This window comes from Hyperolius riggenbachi, chromosome 12 (genome assembly GCF_040937935.1).
Source record: "Hyperolius riggenbachi isolate aHypRig1 chromosome 12, aHypRig1.pri, whole genome shotgun sequence".
Classification (NCBI taxonomy): Eukaryota; Metazoa; Chordata; class Amphibia; order Anura; family Hyperoliidae; genus Hyperolius; species Hyperolius riggenbachi.
In genome coordinates, this window is record NC_090657.1 from 176,209,199 (window position 1) to 176,237,043 (window position 27,845).

Consider the following 27,845-nt stretch of genomic DNA (forward strand, 5'->3'; position numbering starts at 1 on the left):
GAATTTATTATCAGTGAGGGTCACACTGTAGTCACTTCCTGTCTAAGTCAGGACTGAGTCAGCCACTTACATACCTGATATTTAACTCTTTCAGACAGAGAAAGAAAAAAAGGAACACAGCATAGTTATTTGTGTGCTAGGCACTGTACATACACATGTCTATCTCATCATGTCACATGTCACTTCGGGTATCCTTTAAGGGTGTGTACACATATGCACAATTCGGAATGAATCAGAACTGCACATGCCCAGGAAGATACTGGTGATGACTGCGACACACAGCCGCATGGGAGCAACTACAGAGAGGTCAAACCACTGGAGTTTAAAATTGAGCATAGAAGATTGAGGAACAGCCGGATCAAAGACCCCGCCCGAGGTAAGCAGAGGCGTAACGATAGCCCCTGTGACCCCCCCCCCCCCCCACACACACACACACACACACACACAGTCGTGGAGGTGAGACCTAGGGATTGAGGGGGCTGATCACACATTGGGGAGGGCAGCAAACACATAGCACAGTGTGCAGGGCTGCCACCAGAAATTTCTGGGCCCCATACTGGGAAAACCTACTGGGCCCCCCCTCACTCCCCTCCTCCCCATATTTAAAGTGAAGCCTCTATATTTAAGGTGGCCGCCAGTGATCAACAAAGCGCTGTAACACATGTAATCACATACCTCCCAACATTTTGAAATGAGAAAGCGGGACACTTAGGCCACACCCGTAACCACACCCCTTACACACCTTTAGTCACGCATACATTTTATATGATTTTTTTTATTTTTATTAAAATCGCACTGGTCCTTTAACTTCTAAAAAATAACCAATATACCCTGCCCATGGGCGGGGAGGAGGGTGCCACTGGAAAGGAGGCAAAAAAAATGATTGTGGAGCCAGCCACGCGGAAGCGGTATGTGGGACGCGGATCTCGCATCATATTTCTCCCTCCCTCCCTCCGAATGTGCCCCCGTGTCCACCCTGCTTGCAGAGTAAAGCCTTGCACACACTATCAATGATAATTGGCCAATGATTGGCCAATTTTACCATCTCCATGTAGTATGAGGACCAAAAGAATTTAAATACTATGAGCAGATTGTGCAGGTAAGCTCCCATACTACATGGAGGTGGTAAAATTGGCCAATCATTGGCCAATTATAATTGATAGTGTGTACAAGGCTTAAGTTTGCACAGTGGAGCGGTCTGTCATCTTACCATTGATCCACGTGTACCGACATCTGGCTCTTCTCTGTTTCCTGCTTCCTGTGACATCACAGGAAACAGAGTGAAGCCAAATGTCGGTACACGTAGATCAGTGGTAAGATGACAGCCCGCTCCACTGCACAAACTTACTCTGCAAGCAGGGGGGACACAGGGGGGCACATTTGGAGAGGGGAAGAAATATGATGCCGGACCCACATCCGTGCGGCTGGCGCCTCGATCATTTTTTTTCAACCTCTCTGCCCAGCCGACCGGGACACTGGGGCGTCATAGCGGGACTGCAGACAAGCCCCCCAAATTGGGACAGTCTCGCAGGATTCGGGAGACTTGGGGGTCTTGTAATCCTATGGGATTACTCTCACTGCAATGCTTGAGCAGCACTTGCCATTTGCGAAACGAGAATGGCAAAATCACTAAAAATCACAATGCAAAATTGGCCAGCCGAGTCAAACACACCCACATTTACAGACAGACTCACTCAAGCTCCATACTGCAGTCCCTCCTGTGATTCCCTATAGGCGGTCATGACCGTGTGTGTGTGTGTGTGTGTGTGCGTGTGCGTGTGTGTGTGTGTGCGTGTGTGTGCGTGTGTGTGTGTGTGTGTAGGCGTGGACTACTGGATTTTTGGGGGGTGGGGATAGTTAAATTATGCCCTGGCGGAAAGTATATATTGAAAACTTTTCTTTAAAGAGTTGGAGAGTGTCAGATGTGCTGTGGGAGGGAAGTTCCAGAGGAAGAGTGAAGCCAGTGAGAAGTCCTGTATACACGAATGTAAGAAGGTAATTCTAGAAAAGGAGAGAGGAGGGTGTGGTGGTTGGCAGAACATTGGTGGTAGCTGGGGTGGTACATGGAAATTGGTGAGCAGGGCCGGCCTTAGGTTTCACAGCGCCCTAAGCGAAACCTGATTTTTGTGCCCTCCCCCCCCCCCCATCCTCTTCCCACGTGCATATACACACACACGTATACACACACAGGCCCATATGCAATTCTTCTTTTCTCCTGAGATATCTCCTAGGACAGTGGTTCCCAACCTTTTTGACGTTGTGACACAAATGCTCAGATCTCCGTGACAGGTCACATATGTATAATAGAAAAAAATACTATTAATAACTACGAATGGATGGAAGGAGTGCATTATCCTGAATACACTTAAAAATGAAGGCTAGAACCTTTCAGGAATATTAATAAAAACAATCAGTAGGAGAGTTAGCCCCCCCCCCCCCATTTAGAAGGATAGCACAGCGACAACAATTTGCACCATGCGTTATAGCCACAGTGCGCCCCGCCCCAAAAAAAAAACGCCCTCAGACTCAGTATAGGTAGGTAGCCAGGTATAGGTGCCCCCAGTATAGGATCTCATGTGTAGGTGCCCTCAATATAGGTTGCCAAGAATAGGTGCCCCCAGTATAGGAAGTCAGTTGAAGGTCTCCATCCCCCAATAGGTAGCCATGTGTAGGTGCCTCCAGTATAGGTAGCCAGGTGTTGGAGCCCTCAGTAAAGGTAGCCAGCTATAGGTGCCCTCAGTATAGGAAATCAGGTGTAGGTGCCCTCCGTATAGGCAACCAGCTATAGGCGCTCCCTTGGAAGCTGGCGCCCTGAGCAATTGCTCCGGTTGCTCATTTTAAAGGTCGGCTATGTTGGTGAGCAAATATATAGAGGATTAAATATCTTAGTGCAGGATGACAACAAATTTTCCTAAATAGTTAAATGGACAAGCAGCGTTTTTTTTGTGGCTCATTTATTTAATTGGGTTCCTAGTTCTTTGACCTAGTTTTACAACTTTGCCTGAAAAGTAAAGCCACATTTTAGATCAAAGGTATTGCAAATCCAAAAAGACTCCCCAATCCTTCGCAGCACACTGTGTGGCCTATAGACAAACCATTGCCTAGCAACAGATACGGTAAGTAGTCGGTGACTCCGTACGGTTTGGTCGGATTGGTCGTTTAACGTAACATTCTTCACAACGCAGAAATAATGTTAACATGGCGTGAAGTTCTCCATCTCGGCAGGATGTGAATTAAAACCCGTTTTACCGCAATTTATTTGCCTTTTAAGAGTTCAATTCCCTCCTGAAGAGCGATATTAATCGTCGCGGAGGACCTCTCCCGCCTCACCGGTGTTTTAATGTTTTATGGATGCCGATGATTAGAGTTCCTACATAGTAATCACACTGTCACTTCTCTGACAGAAAGCAGCGCCACGGTTTAATAATTCTCTTGCATCTCTGGAAGCAGACGGAACCTTTTGAAGGTGCCACTAATAAAAGCCGCTTATTTACGTGCCACGCCGGCGCTTCGGCGAATGATAAACAATCTTTTGATTCGCGTCAGCGGTGGCATCTCTGTTGGGTGCCATTTCTGATATCAAAGATGAATTTGGAGGGAATGATAATGTACTTTCAGCAAGCATGTATTTCCAGTTATTCTTCTAATGCTTACCTTGAAGCATTGGTGTTTTTATCCCTAATGTGTCACGTACCGTATATCCTGGCAAATTAAGCTGGGCCATACACCATTCAATTATCATTCAATTTTTTTTGTTTTTCTCTCTTGATACTGCTTATCTGGCAGTTGGAAATGGCCGTTATTTCCCACAATACAACGAGGTTCACAGACAGGAATCTGATAGGGCTACGGCCCTGACATCACACTGTGGGAGGGGTTTCACTTCAATATCAGCCAGACCAGGCCTGGATTTACCTCTCAGGAGCCTATAGGCACAGATGTTCTGGCACTGGAGACTTTGCCCTCCATGAACCTACAAACCCCCACCAAACTGCAACACAAGTGTGCTGGCTAGCCCAGCTGTCACTACTCCCTTACTTCCCTTGACCGTCATAGGTAGCTACAGGCATCCATTACTACTGAGAGTACCTCTGGGTACCTGATGCTAAGTAGCTAGTGGTGGGTGCCCCCGACTGAAGGGAGATCCCGTCAGCGGAATGCAGAGAGCTGGGTGAGTAACATCTCATTTACGCTCTGCTCTGGACTCTGCATAGGGAGGGAGGCACTAGGGGAGAGGAGTGAGCCGCTTTTCCATCATCAGGCGCCTGTAGACACGTGCCTAGTGCATACAGTGCCTTATGGTAAATCCGGCCCTGAGCCAGACCTGCCTTTTATGATCTATTCAAAAAAAGTTAACCACTTAAGCCCAACTGGACGAACATTCTTGTCCAGTTGGGCTGCGCGCGCTTCCGCCACCATACGATCACGTTTCCAGGACTTTTTAACTGTGGCCAACTTGTGGCCAAATAGTAAAACTACACACACATCCATTTTTTAATAAAGAAATACATGTTTTTACATTTATAATTAGATGTTTACCTCTCACACCAAAAATTACCTACATACAATTTTTAATACAAAAAAAAAAAAACAATTAAAAAAAAAAAAAAACATAGTTACCTAAGGGTCTGAACTTTTTAAATATGCACGTCAAAGGAGTATATTAACATAATTTTTTAAATTATGGGATTGTAAATAGTGATGGATACAAATTGAAAAAATGCACCTTTATTTCCAAATAAAATATCGGCGTAATACATTGTGAAGGGACATAATTTAAATGGTGTAATAAGCGGGACAAATGGGCATATAAAATACATGGGTTTTAATTACGGTAGCATGTATTAATTTCAAACTATAATGCCCAAAAACTGAGAAATAATGATTTTTTTTTTTCATTTCTTTCTTAATATTCCTGTTGAAATGGATTTAGAATAAAATAATTCTTAGCAAAATGCATCACCCAAAGAAAGCTTAATTGGTGGTGGAAAAAAACAAGATATAGACCAATTCATTGTGATGAGTAGTGATAAAGTTATTGGAAAATGAATAAACAACGCTTCGGTTAAAGATGAGATGAGAAAGGGGGTATCCGTTACTGATTGGAATGAAGTTCAATCTTGGCATAAAGTGCCTCTTTTAAGCATGAAGTTTATAGTTAATCCATATTTACACTAGAAGGGAAAAAATGACTTGCAAAAAATACATGCAATTTTTCTCCATGGCCACTCCCTTTCAATTTGTCTTTGTTCAGGTGCTGGCCCTGCCCCCTTGTCCAGCACTTCCTGCTCAACTCCCTGCTCACTTCCCACTGATCACCTGATGCTACTCTCATCCCTCCCATTGGGGCATTTCCTCCCACATTCCAGCAGGCGGCTGATCACTGCAGGAGCTGTAAGCTCCTCTTCTATAAGCAAAGATAAAAGTTTTGCAAATCTACTGCAAGAGCAAGAACAGGTGTAACTGATAGAGCCTATGAAATATTACAAATTCATGTTTCCTCTTTCCCACTGCCAGTAATTCGACTGGCAAATGTATAATGCAGAAAGAGCAAGTCTGGTTTCATTAACCAAATCTCCCGACTTGCTTATATATATTCATATCTTTTACTCTATTACATTTTGTGTGTGTTTAATTCAAATTTAATTAAATTCAGTATATATATTAATGCCTATCCAGCTGAGTTGAGAGAGTTCACATGGTGTAAAATCCTTTCCGGATTATACGAGATGACTTGGTGTATAATATGTATTATAATATTTAATGTATGCAGTTATACAGCCAGGTGAAAAAGTACAGCGCATGTCATTTTTTAAATCTCAGTGAAAATATAAGTATTTGCCTTCAAGCCGCATGGAAGGAAAAAGTTGAAATAAATTTGTGAAAAAAGTAAGTTCACTCTTTTCAGGGCCGGTTCACTTTTCCGTAATGCAGAAAAATGCGGAATGCGAACACGGATTGAACAGCAAATGTAAGATCCTGACCTGCTGGATTTTTCAATAACTGTATCGCGAATATATTGTAAACGCCGCAAATTGGATGCAGTGGAAGGCAATGGGAAAGGACGATGTCTGTTTACACTAGAATGATCATTCCATTTAAAACAGCATCTCACCTGTCATGTGAATTCATTCCGCCGCCACTGACACTCGCCGTTCAGTCCACTGCAAGGAGAAGCGGATCGGAAGCCCAGCAGATGCATGGGACATTCCATTGGTTTTCAAAAAACAGTAGGAATCCCGCTTCAACCAATGAGAATCCTCATTGTTTCTAGGTAGAGGAATTGGGTGGGGGACGTTTGTTACAAGCACCACATCTTCTCCTCCATTCAGTGGAAAGGTGGTTGACCAATGTTTTGATGCCGCACTCACATTAATCCATGACTAAGGATGGCACGTGCCTTCTTCTGAGCACTGTACTTTGGGCCAGGGCCGCACAAAATCACATCAGCACAACTTCGAACAGACCTGCCGGGTGGCCTTCCTCTGGGTCTGCCCCTGCCTCTACCTGTTTTGTCCGTATCGGGGGGATAAAGTAAAAGGTATGCACTGACTTGACTAATACAACGTGCAGTCACACAGGTGCAGTTAACAGGTATGCACGGAGTGGTATATTACACAGCGTGCGGTCACACAGGTACTGTGAACAATTATGCAATGACAGGTATTACAAATTTGCAGCTGTCACACACACAGGTACCATGAACAGGTGCAAATTTTCAGCTGTCATACACACAGGTAGTCACTGAATGTGCTGGGCCTGCAGTGGCACAGTAGGTATTACCAAGGGGCCAAGGTCCAGCAGCTAAGACTGACTGACAGGGCTGTATATGCAACACAAGTGTCTGTGGGACACACACACACACACACAAAAAAAATAGATCACAAGAACAACATTAGCTCTCAAAAGAGCTGTTGAGGATGAGGAGTGCTTTTTAGCAATAAGTATCAGCAATAAGGAGCAACTTAACAAGCCTAACTAAGCTTTCCCTAATGTCTCTGCAGCACCTCTCCCTTCTCTAATTACTGCAGCCACATGAGTGAGTGAAATGGCTGATGCTGCCTGCTTTTTATAAGAGGGGGTGGGGCTCCAGGAGGGAGTGTAGCCTGATTGGCTACCTTGTGCCTGCTGACTGTGATGGAGAGGGTCAAAGTTGACCCTAATGATGTAGTATAGGGGGCGGGTCGAACCGCCATAAAGTTCGCGGTTCACCGCAAACCACCGAAGTTCACGCGAATAAGTTCGCGGTCGAACCGTTCGGGCCATCTCTACTGATGATCTCTTTTGCTGCAGTAGTGGCTGAATCACACACCTGAAACAACCATGCAGCTAATCCAGTCTGACTTCAGTCAGAGCACCTGATCTGCATGCTTGTTGAGGGGCTGTGGTTAAAAGTATTAGAGACACAGGCTCAGCAGGGGTCTCAGGCAACTGGTATTATTTTTAAAGGAAAAATCCATATACTTCTCAGTTTAGGTTCCCTTTAAATAGTCAAACACTATCATAGCACTTTCGTTTTTCACACGACTGATTGTAGGTGCCAGTTTAGGGTGTATCTCTGTAGCAACACAACTCTAACCATATCTACCCACTATGAGAATTCAGCTTATTGATCAGGAGAAGAACAGCCAGGAGGGTTGGCAGAGATCGGAAACTGACCCGGAACAAGGAGATGTCCAAAATACTCACCATCCGTCCGTTTTGGTAAAAACCCACCACGGCCCATCGGCAGCTTCCTGGGATTTTCTCCTGTGCCAGGGAACAAGAAATAGCTTTATCATAAAGTGAATCAATCAAGAACAAGCGTTGAGTGTTTTTTTTTTCAAAATGAATATTTAATGATATTACAAAATTATGAATATTTTAGAACTTCTATTTCAAGTCCAAGATAAAGCAAAGTACATGTTCACCAGCGGGTGCCTCCTTCATAGCCCATTATACATACATACATGCCGAGCTGCCTATAGAGAAAGCACAGCCGCGGCGCGATAACTGTTGGAGGTAAACGGAGATGCTAAGGACACCTATCTGCGCCATCAAGAGATTTAATCAGCGTTTTGCGGATCCTTTCGTTAGCTGCCTTTCCTAATGAGCTGAAATGCCTGCAGGCAACCGTTGGGATATATGAACTAATGATGCCTAGCTTTATATGTACATATATTGTACAATTCAAGGAGATAGGAATATCATTCAAAAGTTTTTTCTTTCTTAGTATGGATTCATTGTATAAACAGGACCCCTTATGGTGGAACCAGCCAAAAAATCATCAGCCTGTTTTTGCCATCTTCTAGCTGAGGGCAGTTACATGCGATCCGTTCCTCTTGTTCAAAATGTAACTCCTAACCAGAAGCAAACCAATGTAGACATGGATGTAACTAAAAACCATGCCCCCCCCCCCAGCAATACTTTGATGCCCCCCCCCCCATGTTCAAACCCTTTCACTTGCCTCCCCCTGGTGACCCTCACAACCTGGAGGCCCATCTCACAAGGGTGGACATCATAATCTTCACACCCATAACAAGTGTAGCCACAAAACCACCTGATCTGAAGGATGTACCCCTATATTGGAGGGAGTGAAGTAGTAGCTGGAACACCCTTAGAGCTATGGGCTCCCCCTGCAGTCACAGGGGCCGCACCCCTGTAGTTACGCCGCTGTATGCAGGCGAGGCCTACAGAAGTTTGCAATGTACACAGGGAAACCCCCGGGATCAGACATTTTCTCAAGAGTACAAGGTCGTCTTTCATCAGCAGAGCAATTTCCTGGGCAGTGCGGGCAGGGCAACCACCCTAGGCGCAGAGCGGCGAGTAGAAGGCGGGGGGTGCAGGCAGAAGGACATAACCGCTAGGGAGCTGGCGACGCGTGGTACAGCCAAATAGAGGAAATGAGATTACCAGCATGATCACCTTTCTCGACTCCTCCAGGGCTGCCTGCATCCGACAACAAGTCATCATCCACTCACCACCGCTTGATGACACCTGATGGTCTGTAGCGGTACTGCAGGTGATGGCCTGTAGCGGTACTGCAGGCTGTCAGTTCTCGGCGCCCATGAAGGAGTCGGCTGTCCAGGCTCTCTTCGCCTGGGTGTTTTCCTGGTCCCTGCTTCCTCCTGGATGAGCGGCTAGGATAGCCAGGCAACTGGTATTGCTTAAGAGGAAATAAATATGGCAACCTCCATATACCTCTCCTTACAGTTGTCCTTTAAGCATCTCACAACTGACATCCTGGCCTGTCACCATATGACCAGAGGCGTAGCTAGGGTTTTCAGCGCCCAGGGAAAAAGACGTTTTTGCACCTCCCACCCACCTGGACAAAATGGGCGTGGCCACACATCAGAATGTGGACATGGTCATGGGTGGAGTCAAATGTACAAATGCTGTTTAGAAAGCCAGATGTACCCCCATCCGCCCTAAAGATAGCAATAAGTGCCCCCTTCCCCCTACCCCCACTTAGATAGCCAAATGTGCCCCCTTCCCTTGTTCAGATAGCCAGCTGTGCCCCCCTTTAAATAGCCAAATGTGCCCCCCTTTAGATAGCCAGAATTGCCCCCACCCCCCATTTAGATAGCCAGATGTGCCCTCTATAGATAGCCCGATGTGCCCCCCTTTAGATAGCCCGATGTGCTCCCCTTTAGATAGCCAGATATGCCCCCCTATTAATAGCCAGATATGCCCCCCTTTAAATAGCCAAATGTACCCCCATCCCCATTTAGATAGCCAAATGTGCCCCCCTTTCGATAGCCAGATGTGTCCTCCATACCCTCATTTAGACAGACAGATATGCCCTCCCTTTAGATAGCCAGATGTGCCCTGCTTTATCTACTGCTGGTAATGCTTCTGCACTGCTCTGCAGAGGTAGGGAGAGAAGCAGGGGCACTTCGGCCAGCCAGAGAGCCATCTCTCAAACATGTGGGGGTGCAGTGGCTGTGCTTTGTCCCCTTACAGTGCTGTGCCTGGGGACATATGCTCCCCCTTGCCCTCCCATAGCTATGCCTCTGCATATGAATACCACCAATGGTCAATTTAGAGGCTCGTTTCAACACAGGAAGTATGTTACAGCCTTGGGGGGCTTCCCTACAGGTACACTTTAAAGGGCACCTGAAGTGAAAGAGATATGGAGGCTGACATATTTATTTACTTTTAAACAATGCACATTGCCTGACTGTACTGCTGACCCTCTAATACTTTTAGTCATAAATCTTAAACAAGCATGCAGATCAGGTGCTCTGACTGAAGTCTGAGGCCGGTTTCACACTGCATATTGGCGGTAGCCAAAAACAGGCCTCCATGGATTACCTCGTTAATACGTGGTAATCCCTATCTGGCAGCAAGGTATATGGCCGAATCAATGACATGCACAGAAGTGTATTGCCAAAATACGCTTCCACGCATGCGCAACGCAGAAAACTTGCAGCGGCTTTTTAAAAACCATGCGTCGCCACAGACTTTTGGTCTGCTGCAGGAGCTGCACGGTAACGTAGGTATGACTCACGTTAGATTCTTAGCGCAGCGCACCACACTGCAGGCAATGTGAACTGCCCCATAGACTTTCATTGCCCTAGCGATAGGCTGCTGTAAAATGCCACACTGCACCAGTGTGAAAGGGCCCTGACTGGATAAGCTGCATGCTTGTTTTAAGTGTGTTATTCAAACAAATATTGCAGAAAATAATTATGGCAGCCTCCATATGCCTCTCACCTCAGGTTCCCTTTAAGGGCGATCTAGCATTCTAATATTGTAAGTTCACTTACCCTTTTATTAGGGGCGGTTAATAACATGTGAAAACATCCAAGTGAATCCAAATGATTTGCTAATTTAATGTAAATGTATGCAGCCTGGAACTAAACTGATCAAATCCTGCATTCGACTGGTCCATTTGCAGGCTGCATACATTTGCATAAAATAAGCACAGGATTTGCATCATCTCCGAACTATTATCATCTCATTAACCGTCCCTATGCCATTACTGGACCTCGACCATCTTCCCTCAGTTCGCTAAAATTCATTTTCGCAGATTAGCAGATGCTATTACTCAAGAAGGATGACAAAAGCTGACAAGTTGCATATTTTTGAAATATGTAAATGAGCGAGATAAAGGAAATGGTCGAGGCGGGTGCGCGGCGTGCAGGAAACCAATTACACGATATTAGTACAACTAAATATCCCTGATAATTAATTACCTAAGGCCAGGAATGAATTAAATAGCAATCACTTACGTCCTTTGAAGCAAAGACAGGACTACATTTAATCCACTTCAAAAAATCTGCGCTAATTATACAGCAGTTTCAAACCGAGGACCTGATCCAATCACTTCAAATTAAACGATGATTCAATTTGTTCTAGTACTACATGGATGTCCCCTGCATTTACTGCTCATCGATAAAAGGAACTTTTTCACATATTTAGGATCTTAAAATATTGTATTAAACAGAAGTAGAATACTTGTTTAAAGTTATGCTCCCCTTTTTTAAAGCAATCCCGAGCCCAAGAATAAAGATAAAAAAAAACAAAAAAACAAAAAACGTACTACCTAATTCCGCCACTCTTTTGGCCAGAAATCCATTAGTTTCGTTTTTAATGACCTTTGGGGACGGGTCACGACGCTGCATCTCGCATCTCTGCTTCTCGTCCTCACAGAGCAGAGAGGCGGGGAGATCCGCTGAGGGGCGGGGAGAGCCATGGAGGGGAGAGATAGAGGCGGGGAGAGGCGCACAGAGGCGGGGAAGACACTCCAGTTCCTCTCCTGCTAAGGACGCCCCTTCCTCTAGTTATCTAGCGACAATCCCGTTGTTGGCATTTTCGGGGGTCCGCAGCGGAGAGAAGGGGAGCTGGAGAGCAGCACACAGAGGACATAGAGGCATGTCAATTAAGCAAAGAACATTCCTCTGTGTCCCATTTGTATTACAAACAACCACCTTGGGTACACTAAGTTCAATTACAGTCACAATTTCCACTTTGCTACAATAGATTTACTAATTTGCACCTCCTACTACTAGTACTACTTACTACTAGTAGTATACGACATCACTAGAGTTGATCATTTGGGGCAAGTGCCCTGAATCATTTGCAGCAGTGCCCTGTATCCCTCCATTAGACTAAATAGTTTCATATGATGAGGAGTGATATATGCCACAGTCAAAATGACCCACACTTCCTTTTAGTCAGTCTTGGCATACAGTAGATTCGCTGATAAAGATGGAGAGGCGACAGGACTCAAGTGCGGTGGACAGTGAGAATGTTGCCTTTATTTTTTATTTATACAGGTACTCCTGAATAACTATGATTTGGGGTGCACTCCACCTAATTATGTTTTTGATGGACACTGCCCAATTGTGGTTTTAGGGCGCATTGCCCAATCGTATTCTCTGGGACACACTACCTATGTTACTCTTGGAAGGACGACAAATAGAAACAGAGATACCAGGAGCCCGATATCGTGTAATACCGTCGATATGGAGGAGAAATTTCGTGTAGTATTCAAAAATACTCACAAAGGTGGGTTGCAGAGGATGCAACCACTCGTACAAGCATGTGGAGAAGTACTGTCTCCATTCAGCCTTTGTGAGAGGATGTGGTGGTCGCTGCTCCAGAAAAAGTAGCGTCTTAGTCCTTGACCTCCCAGTTTGAGAGGCATACTCCTCCTCAGGAGGTTACTTATATAGATTAGGGAAATGTAGGAGGCACCTAAGGAATAGCAATCAGTATAGAGGTAAGGGTATTCTACCTTGAGGTTGTTGCATTCAAGAATGCCAATATTTGGATAAAAGTATAACGATTTTTTTGTGCACATCAGACTAATGGGCACAGTAAAAATAGTTATACTTTTATCGAAAAATTGGCATTCTTGAATGAGACAACCTCAAGGTAGGATTCCCTTACCTCTATACTGATTGCTATTGCTTGGGTGCCTCCTACATTCCCCTACACTACCTATGTTGTGTGGGAGGGCATTCTTCCTAATAATGAGGTTTGAGGTGACACACTGCCTAATTATGTTGTTTGGGAGACACATTGCCTTTTTATGTTGTTTAGGAGGACATATTTTTAAGCCTTTTTGGCAGGGCCTTCCTCCCGTGTGCTCTTCACCACTCCTATATGGACTCAGTGACTCATCTGCTGTATTTATCTCTATATTGCAATCTGTGCAATATTTATATAGGTAAAACTCTATTTTGGGTACCATTGTTTAATGCTGTAATGTCCCTGCGTAACAGTGTTTAACTGACCGACGCAGTTTAAATCTACGTCGGGCGGGTGGCGCTGCGGTTCTGACCGGACGTAAACTGTACGTCCCATTCACTGCACGTCCCCGCCCGTTCCCGCCGCTTTCTCTCCGCCGCAATGTGCTGCCCTGCCGCCTCTATGACAGCAGAGCACTGTGAGCTGGGCAGGAGCTGTTTTCATTGGCTCCTAGCCCTGTCATTACTGTAAGCCAATCCCATTGGTTTACATTGAGTGAGAGGGTCAGGAACCAATGAAAGCAGCTCCTGACCAGTGCACAGCGCTCTGCCATCATAGAGACAGCAGAGAGAGCAGCCTGTGGCGGGGACAGAGCGGCGTGACTGGCTGGAGCGACAGATTATTGCGGCGATTCGTCGGAATGCGGCATTTTAGCGTACCAGCAGTCTCTGGTCCTTAAGGGAGCAGAGGCTGCTGGTACCGAAGTGGTTAATGTTGTGATGTCTCTCTTATCTAGTGTCCTTTAGTTATAAAGTGCTAACATATTACGCAACATAATATGTTAGCACTTTATACATAAAGGTAAATAATAATAATAAAATATAGTAAATACATTACTGGCCAAGAGGTAAGTTTGGGTTGATTTTGGGAAATATTTTATGTAAAATAATTGTGAAAATGCCCACCTCTGCACAGCAAATACGGTTCATCTTATGTCTCTAGGGTGATTTGTTTCCAAATTATCCATCATTTTACAATGACACAAGCCACTAACAATCATAATGTTTAGGGGTAGAAAGTTGCTTTATTACATTGTTTGGGGGTACATGACACTTAAGTTTTTTTGTGGGGTTCATGCTGCCTAGTTATGTTGCTTTGAGGTGGGACATCCTGCCTAATTATGTTGTTTGGGGAGATATGGTGCTTAACCACTTAAGGACCAGGGGTGTTTTGCCTGATCTGTGCTGTGTGGACTCTCCAGCCCGCAGCACAGATCAGGATTATGCCAGGGCGATCAGACTTACCCCCTTTTTTCCCCACTAGGGGGATGTCCTGCTGGGGGGGTCTGATCGACGCCGGCTTGCTGCGCTTTGCGGGGGGGCTCTTCAAAGCCCCCCTCCGCAGCGTTTTCGGCGCTCCCTTCCTCTCCATCCCTCCCCTCTCCTTCCATGGGCTGCGCAGGACGGATATCCGTCCTGCGCATTGTAGTAGAGGCTTCAGCCTATCATATGCCGGTGATCCCCGGCCAATCAGAGGCTGGGGATCGCCGATCTGCCTTACGGCGCTGCTGCGCAGCAGCGCCGTATGATGTAAACAGCGGGGATTTCTTCCCCGCGCGTTTACATTTTGCCGGCGAGCCGAGATCGGCGGCTTTCCCGGCTGTTCACGGAGACACCCTCCGTGAACTGACATGGAGAGGCCGCTCGATCGAGCGCCCGTTTCCATGGGAAACTACTTAAGACCTGCCGACGCCTATCGGCGTTAGGCGATCGTTAAATTAATTATGTGTCTGGGGGGAATATGCCTCCTCAGTTATTGTTATATTCAGTAGTCATGGAGGTAATTTAACTGAAACTAGCTTTATTTACAGGATTCACCAACTCTCTACATAAGCAGCATCTTCACTCCGTCTAGGCAGGAAAAAAAAACAGGAATCAACGGTCTACATAATCTTATGCAGTCATACAATATCACAGAACCATCTCAAGGCCATATGTATGAAGAACACCACAATTATGATATAAAATGCTGGTTCAGCCTAATGTTTTCATTGTGGGTGTTGGTGTGCAAACTTTGCAAGTGCCTAAAAGGATCAATAGAATTTACCCCCCTCCCGGCAGTGCACAGATCTCATCTGGATGACTACACTGATTCCCAGCAGCAGAGTGCTGTATCTCTTCACCTCTGGTTAGGAGTTTCTATATACGGTACATGCAATGGCTGCTCCTAGCACAAGAGTTTGTCTATCATACTGCGGCCTGGGGAGCAAGCTGTGATTTTTACACAGAAATTATATTTATAATACAATCGGTTAGGATAACTATATCCACCAATAAAGGTTTGTGTTTTATTTATTGTTATTTACTTTATTTTTTTCTTTTTTACATTACAAGGGTTATGCAGCCATTTTCAAAAACAGAACTCAGTACGGTTCTTCTTAAACCCTTCCTGCCACTAAATTATGCAGCCCTTAAGCAGATGCCTAGCTTGCCTCACAACATTTCATCTTCAGACGGGTCTTCTGTCTGTCCATCAAAGGGGGGTACCTGACGTATTTCATGTCTATCCCGTGTGCGGATCACGTAAACATCATTTACACAACAAAACGAGTGGAAGTAAGATGGGATTAATATATAAATTATTTGTGTGACCTCTAGCATTACACAAGACTAACAAGGCCTCGTGGGAAATGTAGAAAGGAAGGCCTAGCATCAATGTTACACATGGTTTCCAAAATAAAAAAATATACAGTATATATAACAAACTAATAATGTATCAACATATTTAAACTAAATAAACAAAAAAGCCCCAAAACATACCAGCAAAGAATTAAAATCAAAACTTTGTTATTCACTTACTAATCTACAAATTTATTTTTGACTGTTTGACGAGCAGCTATATGTAACGTTATCCAGAGATGGAGACCCTGATCATATGCATAATAATAAACAGCGATCAACTCATAACATTATGCAAGGAAGTTCTGGGTGCATGTAACATATTCTTAAAGTGAACCTCCGGACTAAAAATCGACTCTGCAGCACTGAAAAGGCTTGGTGTTTCTTTAACAGTTTCACAACATCAGAACTTTGTTTCTCTTATCCAAGCCTCATTTTTAGCTGCACACAGTGGCGTGGCTAAGGAGCTGTGGGCCCTGGTGCAGGTTTTACATTAGGCCCCCCCAAGAACTTTATACATAGCAATTGATACAGCGCACCAAAACTTGCCAAGGACAACCACAGTGTCAGAGGTGCAAGAAGGGTTTGGGGAACAGTGTGTTAAGGATTGCTACTATTCAAAGCATCTATAGAAGTGATTATTACCAGCACAGGACCAATAGAGAGCTAATACTGTGATAGAGGGTGGACCCTTCGGGGCCCCTCTGGCCCAAGGGCCCCGGTGCGGTCGCTACCTCTGCACCCCCTATTGCTACGCCCCTGGCTGCACAGAAGAAAACTGCCCGGGCTTTTTTCCCCTGATGCTGTGCAAAGCATGATGGGATTTCTGATGTTGCTCTCGTTCTGCTGTTTTGGTGCAAATTTTTTTTTTTTTTACATTTTTAATTTGACATTTGAAGCCTAGCGTGTGCAGCTGGGAGGGGTTATCAGGACACAGGACAGTTGGAACTGTGTCTCCTGCTCCTTGTCACCTCCTTTCAACCAAAAAGATGGCTGCCCCCATGACAAAGATGGCAGCCCCCATGAATCACAAACATTTGCCTGTTCTTTTAAGGCCCGGTTCACATTAGCGGTTGCTATCCGGAATCGCCGTGCCGGAGCCGTGCCGGAGCCGGACCGCATGCGGACCGGACGAAACGGACGCACGGCATAGCAATGAAAGTCTATGCGACCGTTCACATGCGTCCGTTTCGTCCGGACCGGAGCCGGACCGGATCCGGACTCCGGCGTCCGTTCCAACATGCGCTATTTTTTGGTCCGGCTGGTCCGGCTGACGTATCCGGACCGGAGCCGGAATGTTGCATCCGGCCAATGGAAACCAATGAGAACCGGAGAGCGCACAACACACTGGCTATAAAAACCGGATGTTGTACCACACTTCCTATGCAGACTCTATGGTATGGTGGCCATTTTGGATGGGGACCACATGGCACCAGCGTTCACAGAGTGGAGCAGCAGTGACTTCATGCTGGAGCTCTTTGGCAGCAATATGGAGCAGGATCAGTCTGATAGCGAGGGGGTGAGGCCCTACACATCAGAAGACCTCATCCTACAGGTGCAGCAGGTACCAGCCCTGTGGGACAAGGGGGATGCGGACCACAGCAACATCAAAAAATGCAGAGGCCTGTGGAAAAAAATTGCCAAGCTGTATGTGGAGGACTTTGAGAACTTGAGCAAGAGACAGCAAGGCACAGAGGGTATGTTGACTAGAAGTTTTTTTTTTTGGGGGGGGGGGGGGCTTGTGGTTAAATAAGCTTGTGATGTATTCAACTTTTGCTATGGATTTGTGTCACCCACGTGTTGCCCACCCACCCGTGGCCCACCCACCTGTTCCCCACCCACCTGTACCCCACCTGTGTTGTATCCCACCCACCTCTACTCCACCTGTGATGTATCCCACCCACCTGTGTTGTATCCCACCCACCTGTACCCCACCTGTGATGTATCCCACCCACCTGTACCCCACCTGTGTTGTATCCCACCCACCTGTGATGTATCCCACCCACCTGTGATGTATCCCACCCACCTGCGATGTACCCCACCTGTGCACATAAAACATACACAATGACCAATTATTATACATCAATTTATTGTAAAAAATTAATACATTTAAAATCACTCAAACTTGAAACTCCAAAATAAACACATTTCAACAAAACATATTAAAAACCAAACATTCACCCTCGTCCAGGTGGTGTGGTAAAATAAAGTCTCAGTTGGTCCCTGTTCCGCAGTGACACTACCCTTGGCCTGGTTGCATACCTCCGCAGGGGCATTAGTGGAAGCACATTCGGGGGTTCCGGAGTCTCTCTTTCCTCCTGCCGCACAAAGTTGTGGAGGATGCATGCTGCCTTCACCACGACAACTGCGTTGCCCGGTTTCAGCAGCATGGGCGTGTGGAACACCCTCCACTTTGACACCAGGATCCCAAATGTGCACTCCACCATTCTCCTTGCACGGCTCAACCGAGCATTGAAGTGTAGCTGGCTGGCATCAAGTCCCCTGTCTGGGTACGGACGCATTACATGGTCGGACAGGGCGAAGGCCTCGTCCCCCACAAACACATAGGGGTAGGCCGGTGCCCTTGTCCCAGGCCAGGGTCTGTCACGGGGGAGACGCAGTCTGCCTTCCTCCATCAGCCGGCAAAGGGTCGTACGCTGGAAAATTCCAGAGTCATTGGAACTACCGTACGACCCCACATCCACGTACACAAACTTGTAGTCCGCATCTGCCACTGCCATTAGAACAATGCTGAAGTATTTTTTATAGTTGAAATAATGGCTGCCACTCCCCACGGGTTTCTGAATCCGGATGTGTTTCCCATCCAGTGCGCCAACACAATTAGGAAACTTGCACTCGGTCCAGAAGCCCTGGGCGATCTCCTCCCATTTCGTGGTGTCCGGCACAGGCATGTATCTGGCCCTCAGTCGCGTCCAAAGGATCCTCGAAGTCCTCACGACGATGCCTGCCACCGTGCTCTTCCCAATACGAAATGTGACATGTAGCGATGTATATGTTTGTCCAGTTGCAATGTACCTACAAGAGAAATAATCGAAATCAATTTTTCATGTCGTTACAGGAGAAAGGTACAAGACAAGGTGGCGCAATATACGGGATGCATATGTGAAATGGCTACGGAAGAAAAAACTTGCCGAACGAAGTGGCAGTGGCGGGGGAAGGCGACAAAAAGACTACCAATTTGCCAAGCAATTGTCTTTCATCAATGCAAGCCTGGAACCTAGACTGTAAGTACCACTACTGTGGGCAGGAACTGAGAGCTCATTTACCATGACTTCGGCCATGTATTGCTATGGCCTCAATTCCCATGGCTAGCGAACTTTTCTCACAAGCTTTATCAAATGTAGGGTAGAAACGGGTGATAAAGTGATTGCTAGTGTTTGGTAGCTCTGTGAATTGACGCCACATGCTGTTTGGCACACCAATAAATATTTTTTTTATCTACAGGACTGAAGACAATTTGGAGCAAGAGGAACCGACCCAGGAGGCACGGTTCAGCAGTGAGGAGAGCTTGGTGGATGATGACGTCGCCGATGTAACCTATTTCCCCGAGGCGAGGAGTAGGAGGAGGGAGTCCTTCATCACAACTCCGTCCTTTGATGATGACTTGGCAGAAGAGAGCTTGGATGTTGAGGTTGCAGGACCGAGTGTGGAAGAAGCTGAACCTCCACAATCGACCGCTATGGAAGCTCCAGGGGAACAAGAACAAAGTGAGGAGCACCGAGAGACTGCAGCACAACCAGCGCGCAGGGCAACCCCGACACAGGCCAGAGGACGGGAAGATGCTGCCACACCACCAGTGAGGACCACCACACCAGTGAGGCGTCGAGGTACCCTCCCCCCAACAAGGAGAGAGACAGAGTCCGAGATGTCCGGGGCTGTCTCCGGACTTCTCGGGATTCTTCAGAGCCACCAAACTCTCATAACCCGGCAGTTGCAAGATGAGGACAGGGGCCATATCATGGAGCAGTACAAGTCCCACATCACTTCACTGCAATGTGAGCTCGACGCTGTACATGGGCACTACAGGGACGAGCTTAAAATGATGCATGAGATGCACAGAGGAGAAATCGACCAACTGCGTGCGCAGCATCATCAGTCGGTGGGCCAGCTGCAGAACATGATGCAGCAAATGCATCAACAAAGCAAGGAACTACTGAAATTGCAGGCACACCCGTGTTTTCACACTGTGATGTCTCTAATACCATATCTTGAAAAGGTGCCTTCACAAAACCTGATGGCGTGCCATTCCAATTTGCTGGAGGTGATTAAACAGCACATGGACACGCCATTATTGCAACCACCAATTTTTAGACCCCCACAACCAACAGCGGTGCCCACCTGGCAATCATCACAGATGTACACCGGCTACAGAGGCAGTCAATATGGGCCACCGCTGTCAGGGTCCAGCTCATCCACGACCAGCACCCAAGAGAGTCCAGATTTCCAGGCAGCAACTCCCACCTTTTCTAGTAGTGGTGCCGATACAATTTGAAAAAAAAAGTCAAATTGTTCCTGGACATGCTCCTCTGAATACCTCCGATCCTCGGAGGAAGGATACCATCACAGGGCTTTTTAACTTTTGGTTTTGCTGGACTTGAACTTTAGGGCCTGGTGTCCCCAAAAGACACTACCTGGGTCACAACCTTGTGCCTGTTGCACTGCACCTGTAGTCCTGCACCTGTGCCTTTGATTCCTCTTGTTCCTTACTTTGTTGATCCTAATCACTTGCACAAGACCCTTGGAGCCATGGGTGAAGGACACCTTCACTGGTCGGTGAGAGGCCTAGCCTTTTCACTGACCTGTGTCCTTCATCCATGGCTCAGAGGGTCCTGTGCCAGTTGTTAGGTTTTAGAAGCACTAATAATTTAGGGCCTGGTGTCCCCAAAAGACACTACCTGGGTCACAACCTTGTGCCTGTTGCACTGCACCTGTATTCCTGCACCTGTGCCTTTGATTCCTCTTGTTCCTTACTTTGTTGATCCTAATCACTTGCACAAGACCCTTGGAGCCATGGGTGAAGGACACCTTCACTGGTCGGTGAGAGGCCTAGCCTTTTCACTGACCTGTGTCCTTCATCCATGGCTCAGAGGGTCCTGTGCCAGTCGTTAGGTTTTAGAAGCACTAATAATTTAGGGCCTGGTGTTCCCAAAAGACACTACCTGGGTCACAACCTTGTGCCTGTTGCACTGCACCTGTAGTCCTGCACCTGTGCCATCGGTTCCTCTTGCTCCTCACTTTGTTCTTGTTCCTAACCACTTGCACAAGACCCTTGGAGCCATGGATGAAGGACACCTTGACTGGTCGGTGAGAGGCCTAGCCTTTTCACTGCCCTGTGTCCTTCATCCATGGCTCAGAGGGTCATGTGCCAGTGGTTAGGTTTTTAAAGCACTTCAATTTATTAGGGCCTGGTGTCCCCGAAAGACACTACCTGGGTCACAACCTTGTGCCTGTTGCACTGCACCTGTAGTCCTGCACCTGTGCCATCGGTTCCTCTTGCTCCTCACTTTGTTCTTGTTCCTAACCACTTGCACAAGACCCTTGGAGCCATGGATGAAGGACACCTTGACTGGTCGGTGAGAGGCCTAGCCTTTTCACTGCCCTGTGTCCTTCATCCATGGCTCAGAGGGTCATGTGCCAGTGGTTAGGTTTTTAAAGCACTTCAATTTATTAGGGCCTGGTGTCCCCGAAAGACACTACCTGGGTCACAACCTTGTGCCTGTTGCACTGCACCTGTAGTCATGCACCTCTGCCATCGGTTCCTCTTGCTCCTCACTTTGTTCTTGTTCCTAATCACTTACACAAGACCCTAGGAGCCATGGATGAAGGACACCTTGACTGGTCGGTGAGAGGCCTAGCCTTTTCACTGCCCTGTGTCCTTCATCCATGGCTCAGAGGGTCCTGTGCCAGTGGTTAGGTTTTTGAAGCACTTTAATATTAGGTACTGGTGTCCCCGAAAGACACTTGGGCAGCTATGCCCTGCAACTCTTCCAGCACAAAGTTGGTGGTTGGTGTTCCTTAAAACTGACCTGGCTATACCATTGATATGTTATTTTTTTGTCTTCCATGTTGGAAGAATGTTTCCATGTTGGAAAGTGGTTGTTTTTGCAATAAAAAAATTTGTTTTTACATACCTCAGTGTGATGAGTAGTTGTTCTTGTGGTGTGACTGCTCTCCTGAACGTGGTATCCTTCTTCCTAAGGTCATCCTTCACCATCTCCAAAAGGGTATCAAACCTGTCAGGAGATGTAAAGGAAGAAGCTGTAAAGTATGTTGTGGGACAAGGTGTTGGGTGGAGGATGGGGGAGGTGTGTTTACAGAGGTTTGGGAGTGTTGTGGAGGGTGGGGGTGTAGTGTATAGCTAGGTATACAGGGGTGTGGGGGTCAGGGTGGTGTGTTTAGCTAGGTATACAGGGATGAGGTGTTGTGGGGGTGAGGGTGGGGTGTTTAGGGATGGTGGGGGTTGGTGTATTTAGGCCTAGATACTTACAGGGGAATAGACATCCGAGTGTAGCTGTAGAACTTCTGTGGGTGTCGTCTGAGGTCCCGGTAGAGGGCCTGGAACTCTCCCTTCCTCTGCCTCCTGGCTAGTAGAGGGTGCACCCACCATCTCCTGCGAGGAGCACGCCTTCTCCCCACATAGTAGTAGGTAAACAACAGGAAGGAGAGAATTCCCAGGTAATAAGCGTAAAAAATGACTGGATCCATGGTCCCAACTGCTGTCTCTGTATCCAAGGATGGTCTCCACACGTCCAGCTGTCTCCAACAATGACCCCAGAGCTTCTGCTGACCTCCCAGAACCCCAGGTATTTATACAGGTTGTTATCTCTTTAAGAATCCGGATCCGGACCGCAACCGTGTTCATACCGCACGGAAACCGTATGCAACCGGACCGGATCCGGACCGGATCCGGACAGGAACCGTACGGTTCAGGTCCGATCCGGCTCCGGTGCGGTCCGGACATCCGGTGCGGTTTTCGCAAAACCGCAAGTGTGAACGGGGCCTAAAACAGGGTGGGTAAAAAAAATATATTACCTATCTATTCTAATTAACATAACTAATGTAACTTAATGACAGTATGTTTGTTTAGGCTGAAGTTCCCCTTTAACCCTTTAGCAGCCACTTTATTTAGAGGCTTGCAAGTGCTCCAGGAAAATTTATTTTAGCACATTTTGTTTATTTCTTATTTGTTACATTTCCTTGCTTCTAATTAGTACTGCTATAATGTGTATGTATGGCCACTTGTCACTAGGGGGCAGTGTGAGACAGTAACAGAGGCCTTCTGCTTTCAGTTTCTATATTTTCTGCTAACAGAGAAACATCAAAGCATTCCATGAATTTACAGCATGGCAAGTTATGCCAGCTGAGGTCAAAAGCAGTGAACTTATCTCAAATGAGATAACTCTATTGAGGCTGCTAATGGGTTATGGTGCCCACTAATGATACAATCTTGATTGTACAATCTTACCACTTGTAAGTAATACAAGGAACTACCTAAAGCATCCATTCGTGGTATATTCACATTCAATTTACCCTTCCACTATATAGATTTGGTAAGATTGTACATTAAAGTTTGTATCTTTACTGGACACCTTAATGGTGCCCCACTGACCATACAATTGTTTTCATACAATCTTAACAAATCTATGTAATGGAAGGTAAACTGAGTATATATACCATGAATGAATACTTTAGGTAGTAGAGCACCAGGGAGGATTCCCCCATTGGTCTGTTGCAGTCTGATTATTTGATCTGTATACTGGCACTTCCCCTGTGCAGAGGAATCGAGCAGATGTTCCAGCAGCAGCAGGGGACCCAAATAGACGGCAGCAGGTGAGTAATTTGCGGAACGTACGTGGTGACTAGCCTACTGAGAACAGACACTGTGGCTGCTTTTGTGGCCAATCTGCAAAAATCGCGTACCGCCCATACTTGCTTACCTAACCCTGTCCTCACACAAGGCCTCCCTCTACTGATGCCTAACCCTAACTGATCCTAAGCTGATGCTTAACCCTAACTGATGCCTGACTTTAACTGATGCCCAAACTGATGCCTAACCATAACTGATCCTAAGCTGATCCCTTACCCTAACTGATGCCAAAGCCGATGCCTAACCCTAACTGATCCCCAAACCGATGCCTAAACCTAACTGATCCCCTGCTGCAAAATGCCTAATCGTAACCGAAATCCCAACCGATGCCTAACCGTAACCGGTCCCCCAACCGATGCCTACACCTAACCAATCCCCTGCTGCAAAATGCCTAACCCTAACCGATCCCCCAACCGTTGCATAACCCTAACCAACCCCCAATGCATGATGACTAACTAACCGATCCCCTGTTGCAAAATGCCTAACCTTAACCAACCCCCCCCCCCCAAATGCAAAATGCCTGACTCTAACCGATCCCCTCCTGCAAAATGCCTAACTAATCCCCAAACCATGTCTAACCCTAACCATCTCCCCAACTCATACCTAACTCTAACCAACTCCCTAATGCAAGATGCCTAACCCTTACCAACCTCCAAATGATGCCTAACCCTAACATATCCCCCAAACAATGCCTAATCCTAACCAATCCCCTGCTGCAAAATGCCTAACCAAAAAATGATACCCCAAACCATGCCTAAACCTAACCAACCCCGATGCAAAATGCCTAACCCCAACCAATCCTCCAATCCAAAATGCGTAACCTTAACCAATACCCCAATACAAAATGCCTAACCCTGACCAATCCCCAATGCAAAATGCTCAACCCTAGCAGATTCCCCAACCGATGCCTAACCAACCCCCAATGCAAAATGCCTAACCCTAACCAATCCCCCAATCCAAAACTCCTAACCCTAACCAATCCACAATGCCTAACCAATCCCCAATCCAAAATGCCTAACCCTAACCAATCCCCCAAATGATGCCTAACCCTAACCAATTCCCCAACAAATGTTTAACCCTAACCAATCCCCCAAAGCAAGATGCCTAACCCTAACTAATTCCCCAACAAATGTTTAACCCTAACCAATCCCCCAAAGCAAGATGCCTAACCAACCCCCAAAGCAAGATGCCTAACCCGAACCAACCCCCAAAGCAAGATGTCTAATCCTAAACAATCCCCTGCTGCAAAACGCCTAACCATAACCGCCCCCCCAACCGATGTTTAACCCCAACCGATCTACCGCCGTAAAATGCTCTAACCGACCCCCCAACTGATGCCTAACCCTAAACACCGCCACATGCTCAGAGCAATGTTAGCTCCCGCTATTTGTAGCAACATTTTTTATTGCAGGTGGCCCCAGCACCCAAGTTTCCCTTAATAAATGCCATTCGTGGCTTTTAACATGGGTGCTTGTGGAGTGCCCACACCACCGCGGTGCATCTGGTACCCAAATCAACCTGATTTGGCAGCTAACAGTTACCAAAAGTAACCATAGGTAGAGTAGTCCTCGTTCCAGCAGGTAGTTGGTGCAAGAGGCAGCATCAGCCCCTCCCAACAGCCCTGTTGCTAGGTGAGGGCAGCAGAATTAGTATGGCAATGTCACCAGCACGCTCAAAACTACTTCAATGCTAGGTACACACAACACAATTTTCTGACAGATTTACTATCAGATCGACTATTTCCAAAATGTCCCATCTGATTTCCGATCGATTTTCCAGCCAATTTTCCATAGAAGTGAACGGAAAATCAATCGGAAATCAGATTGGACATGTTGGATATAGTCGATCTGATAGAAAAATCTGTCAAAATTGCATTGTGTGTACCAGGCATAAGGTATTTGCAAGCTTTATCGTTTTACATTTGAAAAACAACCCTAATTATAGGAGGGGAGGGTACCAGAAAGGGGGATGTTGTAGAAGTCAGATTTGCTCTTTAGGAGAGGGGATCGCCAGTATGGCCGTCATGCTCTGTATGGGCGTATCACCTGTAGTGTAGCGCACTGAGGAGGCGGGGCTCTGTGCTCCATCCATATAGCGGGCAGAGATGGACACCTGGTACTCGGTGCTGTACTCCATGTCAGCCAAGGTGGCGCTATACTCTCCTCCAGGCACTGACAGCTGCCAAGATAGAAATGTTTGTAGACAGCTTAACATGTCACACATGGTAACACACAAAGGGGTTACTTTACACAACTTCTCTACTTATCTAGCTTAAAGTGGACCTGAACTCTTGCACAGGACAGAAGGAAAACACAGAGAAATGCACCCTGTATGTATTTAGAGAGGTCAGCCTGTCTAATTCCTCCTCATCTGTGTCTAATCACCAGTGTAATTGTAATTTTGTCCATGAAAGCGAGAAGTAGACACACTGCAGATTTATTGCAGGATTTGTATCAGCTGTAACAAAGAAATATTTTTTTAAAGGTTATTATGCTGTTGCTTATCTTTTAGATCAGCTAGAAAGTACTGAGTTCAGGTCCACTTTAACTTACAATTTAGCCTCACTTATACTTTGTCTGTAAAAAGATAAGGGGAGATCATTCATAAGATAGTCACCTACTTACAAATGACTCAAGTTACAACTTTCCAGAGATACAAAAAAGAGTTGACTTTGTACAAAATATACAACATTTTTTTTATTAGATATTTTTGTTCTTACATATTACAGTATTGTATAAATTGTTATAAGTATTTCAAAACACTTTCAAAGCACATTGATAAGAACAAAACCATATACAGTAGTTTATGCTTCATGCCCATATCCAGAGCTGTCCGAAAGCAAATCATTTATCCAGGTTTCAGAGCGATTAACATAAGACTCAACTTACAAACAATCTCCTGGAGAGGAGCCTGTTTGTAAGTAGGGGACTGCCTGTATCTCTTCATGTTTCTCTGCTTGGCCTATATTGAATTAACCTCCCTAGCAATATGGACGAGCCTGGGTTTCTCCTCCTTCCCCTTCCCCCCCCCCCAAGGATGAGTCAGGCTGTTCCACTTACTCACCTGCGGCATCGCTGGTGCGCGGGATCCCTCGCTGTCACCTCGCGGCTTCCCTACAAGTGGATTCCCGTCTTCTTAGCAGTAATGCCCGGCAGCGATCTCCTCTTCTTTCTTCATCCGCTTCCTGTCCCTCGGCGAACCCATCGTCCCCCCCCCCCCGCGTGTCCCTCTGATGACGCTGCGTGCCCCCTTGGTGTTGGACGCACGCAGTGTCATCACATGAGGCAGCAAATTCAAAAAAAATGTTGTATTGGGGAAAAAAAAAAAAAAAAGCTATGAGCATCACTACTGCCTATAGCAGCAAATAAAATAAAAATAAAAAACAAGTGCTTTTTTATATTATATGCATATTTGCAAGACCGCAACTTGCAATCAGTCCTGAAAATTGCTTACAATATAAAGAAACCCTTTAAAAAATTGTACCGCTTTTGGTACAAAAATTGCTGGGAAATTGAAAGCCGGGGAGGTTAATTTTTTTTTTACTTTTTATTCAACGAAATAACTTTTGCAATCGAAAAAATACAAAAAAGTAGGCAAGGAAGCGCCATCACCCTTATTTTGTGCATTTTCTTGCATGCTGGGGACATAAAAGGTATTTTATTGCTAAGGTCTGTGTTTTCTGCTCGCAGTTTCTCATTTTGATTTGCCATTTTTCATCCAGCAAAAAAACACAATAGAATTACCATCGCGACAGAACGCAGAAGGAAAGCAGAAAGCGCTCTGGTTTTGTTTTACCACAGAAAAAAACCTGTGAAAACAGAACGTGTTTGAACACAAAAAAAATCCCCTCTGGCTCCTAAACAGCCCATTAACTTAATCATACGTTCAGCTGTGCTTGTTACCCCATATGTCCCTAAGCCTCCTTAAGGCTAGTTATACACCAGGACGTTGCGTTTAGGGGACGTTATAGGGCACATAACGTGCCCCTAACGCAACGCCTGGTGCTCTCTGATGTGGACGTCGGAGTGAGCCGCGTTGTGCAGCTCACTCTGGCGTCCGTGATGCGTACTCTTGGACGCATGTGGCATCACGTGGTCCCGCCGGCCAATCGCCGCACAGAGCGGCCGCTCCAGGAAGTAAACACTGCACGTCACTGAGTGCAGTGAATATTAATTAGCCATGTGCCCGGCCGCTCTCCCCTCCTCCCCAACATGAGTGAGCATGTGCAAACAGTCTAACGCGGCTTGGCCGCATAGAACGCACAGCATGCAGCACTTTGCTGCGTTACAATGTAACGCAATGTGGGCAGTGTGAACAGCCCACTTGTGTTACATTGCTCTGTGTTGGGGGAGCGTTACAGGCTGCTCTAACGTGCGCCTATA

General features: G+C 46.3%; 1 protein-coding gene across 2 annotated transcripts in view; it reads right to left on the reverse strand.

The window, feature by feature from the left end:
* COL20A1 (collagen type XX alpha 1 chain) overlaps positions 1-27,845 on the reverse strand; it is a 298,926-nt gene that overhangs the window by 142,013 nt on the left and 129,068 nt on the right. For both annotated transcript variants that reach the window (XM_068264036.1, XM_068264037.1), the window contains exons 18-19: positions 25,509-25,641; positions 7,690-7,749 (exon numbers count right to left, since the gene is read on the reverse strand). In XM_068264036.1, the coding sequence (XP_068120137.1) occupies positions 7,690-7,749; positions 25,509-25,641 (193 nt within the window). The remainder of the gene's footprint in view (positions 1-7,689; positions 7,750-25,508; positions 25,642-27,845) is intronic.